Source organism: Dasypus novemcinctus, chromosome 11 (assembly GCF_030445035.2).
Source record: "Dasypus novemcinctus isolate mDasNov1 chromosome 11, mDasNov1.1.hap2, whole genome shotgun sequence".
Lineage (NCBI taxonomy): Eukaryota > Metazoa > Chordata > Mammalia > Cingulata > Dasypodidae > Dasypus > Dasypus novemcinctus.
Genome location: NC_080683.1, coordinates 50,258,430 through 50,269,169, shown reverse-complemented (window position 1 = coordinate 50,269,169; position 10,740 = coordinate 50,258,430). Strand labels below are relative to the sequence as shown.

Genomic DNA, 10,740 nt, shown 5'->3' with positions numbered 1-10,740 from the left:
AGAGTGGCTACATTCCCTCAGTCTAGTATCTTGTATTATTTTCTAGACTATGTCAGATTGTAATAGAAAATGGCTACTCAGCTGTGGCACCCTCCATTTTTTGTTCATGGGCCACTGTGGAAGGGGACAATCCACATATTTAAAAGGCCTTTGGTAGACCTAACCTAGAGCCACACATGTGAATCTCACCTTGTAGCATGCCTGCACCTGTGTCTGGGGTTTTGTACTATTTCTTTTCTTGTTTCTTAATACACTCTTTATTCTCTTGCCAAAAAAATAAAATTAATTAAAAAAGAAAAGCCTTTGGCCACCCCTCCTGAGGGATTTGGAGGGTGCTTTGGTCCTGGATAAAGTTCATAATGCCATGCAGGCTCATGCCCATGCTCTGTTCCATGCCTGTCTTAGTTTCCTGGGGCTGCTTTAACAAAGTACCACAACAAGAAGGCTTAAAACATCAGAAATTTATTGTCTCACAGTTCTAGAGGTTAAAATTCTGATATCAATGTGTTATCAGGGCCGTACACCTGAAACTTGTAGGGAAGAATCCTTCCTTGCCTCTCCTAGCTGCTGCTAGTTGCTGGCAGCCTTTGGCATTCTTTGGCTTGGAGATTCGTCTGCCTCCATCTTCATATGGTTTTCTTCCCTGTGTCTGTCCATGACCAGTTTTTCTCTCCTTATAAAGTCACCAGTCATTTTGGATTAGGGATTTCACCAAACCAGTTTGGAGTCATCTTAACATCTTCGAAGATCCTATTTCCAAATAGGGTCATATCCATGAGACCAGGGATTAGGTCTTGAACAAATCTTTTTGGGCAACACAATTCAACCAATAACAACATTTTAAATGCAAGTTAGGGTAAAAAGACACCAATGGTGCAACACCTGTTTGTTGTGGTGGTACCTCTTGAAGACTATGAGATCAAATTTAAGAAAAGGAACTTTTTTTCCTCCAAATTTCAGAATGAATTTCAAGAGGTTTGGAATTCCTTTTACAAAATGAATGTTGAATTTGAGTGTGTGCTTAAGAGAGAAAAAAGTACAAATACACTCTTTTCTCTCCTGGTTTGGTGTCTGGTGTTTCTATTGTTCCTGAAATGATTAATCAATCATGAAAATGTCTTAGTTAAGTCATTAAAGCTAGAAGTAGTGATGGCTCCTTTCTCTCATCATGTGTCAGAGGTGCTGTCCTTAAGTATCTGCTGGAGCCCACAACAATGTGGTAAAGACTCAATGGTAGAACTAAATTAAGCACAAAGAGTTGAGATCTGCCAATTGTTTATCATGTTTTTTCTTTTTTAATATATCCTACCATGTTCCAGAAAGATTTAAGGCTGGTAGAATTTTATCTCTATAGTTGAGAAATAGAGTATGTTTATAACTAAGCTATACTTACCATATGTTCAAAAATAGATCTCCTGGAACAAGACGAATATTCTGATATTATTTGGGGCACCTAAAATCTCAATTCAAGAGTAGATAATATTATGTCTGCATGTTTTTGTATATTCATCACTCTATACCAGAACCAATGCAGAAAGTTGTAATTAATTTTTATTTCTTAAACTCAGACTATGATATATATTTTTTAAAATACCACCAATAGGGAGTAATTATCAAATATTTTAATAAAGAAACTAAAAACTAAGTGTAAGGTTGCTAATTTTTAAAAGTGCTATTAAGGTGACTGATATATTTATAAATTTGTGGCAACTTAATTGAAATATGAATAATTTAGTTCCAAAAAAGGCCTCATTCAGAATTTTAAAGCATGCACAGCAAAAGTTAAATTCAGTTAAGTAATTCAGAATGATTTTTCTACTTTCTGAATGATTTTATGTGTATTAAACTCTTCTGCTCTATAAAAACAATGATTACAGCAATGGTTTTCAAATACTGGTGGGCATCAGAATCACCAAGAGGGCTTGATAAAATACAGTTTGCTGGGATCCACCCCAGTATTTCTGATTCTGTGTAGGTCTGGGATGAGACCCTAGAATTTGCATTTCTAATGAGTTCCCAACTGATGCTACTGCTGCTGGTCTAGGGACCACATTTGAGAACCACTGGTTAATAGGTCAGAGACAATTAAGGTTAATGTTTTCACATATATATCTTGGTGCTTACAAAGTTTCCTGGCTACCAAAGCAAATATCATGCAGTTGGTTGGCTTAAATAATGGGAATTTATTGACTCACAATTTGGAGACTATAAGTCCAAAATCAAGGCAATATCAAGGAAATGCTTTCTTCCAGAAGACTGTGGCATTCTGAGTCTGACTGCTGGTGATCCTTGGTCCTTGACTTTTCTCTCACATGGCAATGCACAGGTAGCCTCTACTGGCTTCTCTGAGTTTTGCTGCCTTCCAGCTTCTTCTTGTGACTTTATATGAATTTGAATTTCATTCTGCTTATAAAGGACTCCAGTAACTGGATTAAGACCCATCCTGATTCAGTTGGGCCATATCTTAACTGAAGTACCTCATCAAAATGTCCTATTTACAATGGGTTCATACCCACAAGAATGAACATGTTTTTCTGGGGCACATAGCTCCAAGCCACCACTGTGCCCCAATAGACTGACTTTGGAAACTTTAAACTACCAACTGAAATATAATAGAAGTCAACCAACTATTTAAGCAGCAGCAACAAAAGTTAGGTTAAAATATCAGAAGAAAATATTACAAATTCAGATTATATGGTTAGGGTGTCCGTCCGCCACATGGGAGGGCCGCGGTTCAGGCCCTGGGCCTCCTTGACCCGTATGTGGCTGGCCCACATGCGGCGCTGATGTGTGCAGGGAGTGCCAGGCCATACAGGGGTGTCCCCCGTGTGGGGGGGCCCCACGCGCGGGGAGGGCCCCACGCGCGGGGAGGGCACCCTGTAAGGAGAGCCGCCCAGCACGAAAGAAATTACAGCCTGCCCAGGAATGGCGCCGTGCAGGGAGGGCTGATGCAGCAGGATGACGCAGCAGAAAGAGACACGGATTCCCGTGCCGCTGACAGCAGCAGAGGCGGACAAAAGAAGAACACGCAGCAGGTGGACATAGAGAGCAGACAACTGGGGTGGGGAAGGGGAGAGAAATAAAAAATAAATAAATCTTAAAAAAAAAATTTAAATTATTTTTATGTCTTGATGGTGAAACCTATTCTTTCATTTTGCCAGCCTTTCTTCTTATTCATATATTCTTGAAACTCTTTAGAACACGTTCACATTAAGATGAAAAAGAGGCAGAGGTCAGTCCTTATCTGTCAATTATTCTCTGTAATGTTTAGACAGTTCTTTAAAAAGCAGCCCATTCATTGACCATATAAATTTATTGTTTAATTCTATAAATAATTGGGAAAGAATGAATGAGCATACAATAATAATAAAACTCCTGTACTTCTTTCTCAGTATGAGGTAAACATTATCACCACAGTTATCTCTTTCAGCAAACACTGTTGATGTGGTTGAGTCATTATATTGACTGCTAAAAGAAAGTGGTTTTATAAATCTGACAAAATATAAAGTTTAGTATTTGCTTTGTTTCCTAGGATGTTCAGGCAAATGCCATGCAAAAGGATGGCTTAAACAAGGGGAATTTAGTGACTCATGGTCTCAATGTAAGTCCAAATCAAAGCATCATCAAGGCAATCCTTGGTCCTGGGCTCCGCTGTCACATGGCCAAGCACATGGCGGCCTTTCCTGGCCTCTCTCAGATTCTGCGATGTTTAGCTTCTGGCTGCTGCTTCTGTGCTTTCTGTGTGTGTGTGAATTTCATTCCACTTACAAAGTTCTCCATTAGTAGGATTAAGACCCATCCTGATTGAGGTGGACCACACCTTAACTGAAATAACCTCATCAAAAGGTCCTACTTACAAGGGGTTGGTTCACATCCACAGAAATGGATTAGTTTTAATAACATTGTTTTTGAATGTATGTACAGCTCCAAACCACAGAGCTTTTTTGTTTGTTTGTTTGTGCAATGAATGTTTACACATAAAGATGGCACTTAATATTTGATGAATAACTAAAGCCGCCAGGTTAATTTAAGCCATACCTGTAATGATTTTCCCCCAGAATGTGGTCTTCATAAAAATTTGGGAATATGAATGGCTTTTTCCCCTGATACCCATATGCAACTAAAAATATGATGGAGAAGTATAATAGCATGTGAAATAATCACGTCCTTTATAGATTTAAGGACAACCAATGAGATTTGTTTTGTTTGTCCCTATTGCACTGTACACTGTATTCTTATAGTCTATCTGCTCTACCTTTAAAGAAAGCTTAGTATTTTTTAGAATATTGTTTGAAGATGAAATAACCTGTCTAAAGTGTCTTGTACAGCAAAATTCTACAACCCAGAAATAGCCAAAGATGCTCTTAGATGGTATTAGATATGGCACCTGGCCTGCAGGAATTGAAGAATCCCAAGTAAGCTCATAATGAACTGCCATGCTGTAAGACTCATCCTCAGAGGTATAGAAAGTTTAGATGATGTTTAATTTGTAGGCTGCTCAAAGCAGACAACACGAAATGAGTTGAATTCACAATGGGAATTTACCAGCTTACAGTTGTGAGGCTGAGAAAAATATCTAAATCAAGGTGGTGCTTTCTTCCTGAAGATGAGCTGCTAGCAATTCTGTACTCCTCTGTCACAAGGCAAGGCACATGGCAATACCTGCTGTTCTCTCCCTTATCTTCCACATTTTGTTGCTTTCAGTTTCTTTTTTCAGTGGCTTTTTCTTTCTCTCCCTCTCTTTCTCTCTCTCTCTAAATTAATCTCATTTATAAAGGACTCCAGTAAAAGGATTAAGACCCACCCTGGGAGGCCGGGCACACTTTAACTAAAGTAACCTCATCAAAAGGTTTACAATAGGTTTATACTCACAGGAATTGGTTAGCTTTAAGAACATGATTTTCTGGCTACATGCAATTCTAAAACACCACAAATGACAGTTTTGAAGGAACTTGAAAGTTTCAGGAAGTGCCAGTACAGATCGTACTTGATAAGCAGTGTCACACACTGAGTAGGGGTGTGAAATTGAGGGGGATAGAATCCCTGGGGGTAAGACTATCCCCACTTCCTGGGGTTTATCATTTCTTTGTCTGAGCTCCTCATCTGTAAAATGGAGATAATAATTGTACTTATCTTGTAAGTTTGCTGAGAACATCAAATGAGTTTAAGATACGTAAAATGTTTAGGTTAGTGCCTGGCATCTAAGAAATACATTTAAGTGTTAGTAATTATTACCAGTATCATAATTTTTATTTCCTCTATTTCTAGGATTATTCTTTGGTGCTCTTTACTTCCCATTCTAGCCTACATCCAATTTCAACATTGCCTAATTTCTACTTCCTCCATTATTCTCATACCACAAATCTTAGTTGTAAAGTTAAACAGCAACCAAATCTAAATTGTTACAATATTCTTAACTATTCTTATTCACTTTTAAATCATTTATTTATTCTCTTTCACCATTTTATTAAAATATACAGATACAAACATATATTTTATCTTCTTTCCCCAGCAGGAAATTTCTACTCCAACACAAATTTTCACTTTTTCAAATACAGGATAAGGAAAGCTTAGATAACATACAGTTAACTGGATTTAAGTGTTTATATAAAAAAAAAATGGAAATAAAATATATCTTCATTAAAAATGCCCCAACATGTTGTTTTCTTCCATGATAAATTTATATATATCTTTATTTTTTTAAAGTTTTTATTTATTTCTCTCCCCTTCTCCCATGTTGTCTACTCTCTGTGTCCATTCACAGTGTTTTCTTCTGTGCCCGCTTGCATTATCCGGTGGCACTGGGAAACTATGTCTTTTTTCTGTTGCCTCATCTTGCTGCATCAGCTGTGTGTGCAGCGCCACTCCTGGGCAGGTTGCGATGTTTTATTTTCATGCAGGGCAGCTCTCCTTGCAGGGCGTACTCCTTGCGTGTGGGGCATCCCTGTGTGGGGGTGCTCCTGCATGGCACAGCACACCTTGCGTGTGGCAGCACTGCATGTGGGCCAGCTTACCACACAGGTCAGGAGGCACTGGGGATTGAACCCTGGATGCTCCACATGGTAGGCGAATGCTCTATCAGTTGAGCCATGTCCGCTTCCCAAATATACCTTCATTAGAGAAGTTGAGGGTTATAGTACAATCATGCATAAATACAGGACTCCCATATACCACCCTGTAATTAACACATTGCATTAGAGTGGAACATATACCACAATTGATTAAAGTATATCTTTATAATTATACTATTAAAGATAGCATGTGGTTTAACAGAGTTCACTGTGCAGTACCATAGGTATTTTTTTAAATGTTTATTCTAGTACCATATATACAACCTAAAATTTCTCTTTTAACCACATTCAAATATAGTCCAGTACTACCATCACCATATTCACAGTGTTGTGCTACCATCACCATCATCCATTCCAAAAAATTTCCATTGTCCCAAACAGAAACTCTGTTCATTTTAAGGCTTCTCTATTACCTACCCCAATCTAATCCCCTGGCAGCCTATATTCCTCCCAAAATAAATTTCCCAAGATAATTTTCAGACTTTGTTGTTTTAAGACTACTGAAATTAAGAATCTGTTCTAGTCACAATGGCCTCATAGCTGATCATTATATTAATTGGATGAAGTGAGGGATAAAAGGTCACTGTTGACCCCCTGTCTTTTCTCATTATGGAAGAGAGAAGAATGGGAAGATTTTACAGGAAGTGGATTTTGTGTACTGCAATTACCGGAAGTGATTTATATAAACCTTCAAAGATCCCAGGAATCAAACATTAAGAAACTTCCTCTTAATTCAGCATCTGGGATATTTTTTCCTGTGTTTAACTGATACTTATGATAGAGTAAATTATTGATCCTAATTCTCCACCCTCCCCTATTATTTATACCTTTTGCCATCTGGCTTTGCAAGTCCTTCCACTCAAGGTGGAGGGTACTTCCCTATCCCTTCTCTTGGAGCCTGATCATTTGATGTGATTTTGCAAATGCTTGTGGATGGAAGTGACAGTGTGACACTTCTCAGCCTGCTTCTTAAGAGACATCATGCTTCCACCTTTCTTCTTGCCTACTTACCATACCCTGAGTAGAGCTTCCCCTGAGAAGCTGCTTTCCACAGGTTGGGCCCCAGAATAAGCACAGGAAGAGGAGAACAGAGCCTGGCTTGTAAAACGGACCCTAGAACAATGGCATTTGGGAATCTGAAGCAGAGTGTTCCAGCAGAGTCCAGTTGAGATTAAGATGATCCCTAAGCAATAGTTGACTGACACATTACACTGAATTTCAGATATTATAAAAAAGAGCTTCATCTTTTCTAGAAAGCATTTTCATGCCAAAAATAATTGTGACAGTTAATAATATAATTTTATATATATTGTAGATAAAATCAGCACTTTATTTAATACCAGTGACATTTAAGAATGGTAATTAACCCATGAAATAATTACCTCATATAGTCAAAGTGAATTTGTATTTGTTGTGCCCTAAATTGCACTATAAGAAAGTACATAATAAGTGTGCCCATTAAGCTTGTGGTTATAATTTTGATAACTAAAATAAAGTCAATGAGACTGTATAACTTGAAAAATCAAACAATACTTTTAATAAGTACAAAATGTGTTTCTGGACAGCTGTTAAAATTTGTAGATGTTTCCTTAGTGACTTAATTATATATACCTTAACTGCATTTGAACAATAATAGGAATATTATAACATATATAATCAGTAGAATTGAAATAGTTGTAGGAAAACCAACATGAACATTTTAAACAACTAATTAGTACTTATAAAAGGATTTAACAACTATGCTTGAGTTATGTAAATAAAGGCCTTTTGGTTTCCAAATGTTAAAAATTCTTCTTTTACATGAGTCTCTAGTAAGTTGACAGGAAATGGGATAAGAAAAACTATGTAAGAAAAAAAGTTTAAAAAATTCCATTTATAGCCAATTATTTTAAAAACTGCATGTTGACAAAGGAATAAAAATTTAAGATCTCTTCTGTTATCATTAGCATATTATTTCCAAATAATATGTGGAAATCTTTTAAAACGTAAATATCTTTTATGAGAGAGGCAATTAATGGTCCGTTTTTTAGAATAATAGATTATTGAATGACACATTTTAAGTTACAAGTACATGGAATAACAAGAGCATCTTCAACTGAAATTGGCTTACGTTGGTATTGAAATAGGACTCATAATCTATTATACACAATTTAAGATTAACCATTAATTATTTTATTTAGAGATCCATTTAAAAATGCTCAGTTAAAAATATTCTTGAAAACCTTTTAAGCACAAGATCTTCACATATTCAACTTTAGTATGCTTCTAATATTTGGTAAATTGCTGAGAAAGTGAGTTGTTTTCAACAGTTTGTATTTTTGTTGAGTTCAAGAGAATGCCCAGTCTCCATAAATAAAAAGTAAACAAAGGGAATGCATCAGAAAGTTGGAAAATAGTTTGATCATGTTTCTGAAGAAATTTCTTGGTTTCTTGTTCATTATGCCCTAAACTTGAAGTGTTGCCTTCTTCAGATTCCTTTTGAAGAAGCTGCTCCAGAACCCAGAACAGGTAGAAAATATTTTCATAGCGTGTCACATCATAACTGGCTTGCACCTACAAATAAACAACACAATCATAAAAATATATATTGGTTGTTGCCCAACTTAGAAAAATGCCAAAAAGATTACATTTTTAGACTAAAAACTAATAATTGCCTTATTTAATACTCCATTTTCCTGTACTTTTGATGAGGGAATTTGGGGAGAACTAAGGAGAAGAGGTGAATAACATTTTGGTTTTGATGATTTTTAAAGCTCCAAATTCTTTCTCCACACTATTGCTATAATTAATTACTAAGATGAGGCTGACAGTACCTGGCAAATAATCCAAAGTGCGCAGTGTTGAATTCAAGGTTCTGGCAAAGAGTTCCAATGCATAATAGTTACTGCTGCCAACATTTAGGAGCAGGATCTTAGAAACATATTTGGACGTAAAACTCATTTCTAGAGTAGTTAGTTTCGGATATTTTACAGATCATAAACCTATCATGCTGCGTCTACAGAAATCAGACAGGAGTAGGATGAGATTGCATGGAATCTGATACATAGTCATGAGGAGAAATATAGATGTGCCTTGTAGAACTTAATTGTTTGGCCACCTGACTATAAGTGAAGTGCATTAAAGGAAAAGTGGACAATAAAATGTATAACATGAGATAGAGGAAATCAGTGTAAAATTTCAACCTAACTTTATCATTTGCTTGTTAATTAATTAGTTGGAAACATTTATTATTAAATCTATCCATTGTAAGGATACTTAAATGGAAGAAAATTCTACTAGAGCCCAATGTATTCTTTAATAAGATGGTCTGATAAACAGAGTCAAATATACAACGATAGTTGAAACAAATACTTCCTTTAAGGCTTATAATAAGAATTACCTCTCCAACTGCTCTTGACTCCATACTCCTACCAAATCAGATCACACACTGTTAGATGAAAACACCAATGCCCATATGCTGGTTCCCATTGATCTCCAATGGCCTCGATACTCAGTATCTATTAGCACCCTTCAGTGCTCATCATAGATGCCCAATATCCAATGAGCCTTTTTGGATAACCCCAAATTTTATGGAGCATAATATATTTTGTCTTATATTCTGGTTGTTTATATATTTGTGTTATAACCTATTTAGACTCTATATGTGTTGAATGAAGTGAGTGTGTATACCTATTATTATTTCTTGTCCATAGTAGACCCTCAATAATTATTTTCTGGTGTGAATTGAACAGGAATTGTAGTAATTTAAAAAGTACAACTATAAACACATATTGGTTATTACCTGAAGGAGAATCACAGTTACATTTTTCAAAATTATAATTGCTTTTCCACATCATAGTGTGTGTAACTGGCAGAGTTATTACATGGGGTATGACTGATTGAAAGAGCAAGTCTAAGGTCATATATATTACTAGAAAGAAAGTCAAAAATGTAACATGGGATTGTATAACATAGTGACACATCATGTAAAATATGAATATGGGTGATAGTGAATATATAAGACTGTTTTTACAAAATATAAATATAAATATATTAAAGAGAAGGAAACAAATGGCAACTATGTACAGCAGGGGAAGCATAGAGAGATTGAGAGGTGATGAGTTTTGTTTATTATTATTATCATTATTATTGGAATAATGAAAATGTTCTAAAAATGATTAACTGATGAAAGCAAAACTATGTGATTATACTGAATACCAGTGCACTTTGGATGGATTTGTGCTTTAGTAATAAAATTGATTTGCTAAAAAAATTTGCTTTTCAACCACCTTACTTAGTCTAAAGTAAAAAAAAACAAACCCAAAACATAAAAAACAAAACCCAGAAAAGGTTATCTGCTCATGTAAGCAGTTAAATAAATATTTTTAAACCTGTTCACTAAAAACCACAAATAGTCCAGATTTCTAAATTAAAAGATAATTCTTTTATCTTTGGACTTTAGATTATTTCTAGAGCAGAGAAGCAAAATTAGCTTCTTTTATTTTGAAGTTCTAACTACAACAGTATAGTACCTTATGATGGAAATGATCAATCTATGTAGGAGGAGTATAAATGATTCTACTGTTTACCTTTTATCAGTAATATTAGCTATGTACTATATTATTTACACTTTGGATAGTGAAAAGCATATTGGAATTTTATGAACTAAATGGTTACTTTTTTTCTAAGT

At 35.7% G+C, this 10,740-nt stretch overlaps 1 protein-coding gene across 1 annotated transcript in view; it reads right to left on the bottom strand.

Moving 5' to 3' along the window:
- Positions 1–8,336: 8,336 nt before the first annotated feature.
- Positions 8,337–10,740, bottom strand: part of MEI4 (meiotic double-stranded break formation protein 4) — a 290,904-nt gene continuing 288,500 nt past the window's right edge. The window contains exon 4 of the mRNA XM_012520930.1: positions 8,337–8,624. Coding sequence (XP_012376384.1) covers positions 8,337–8,624 — 288 coding nt within the window. The remainder of the gene's footprint in view (positions 8,625–10,740) is intronic.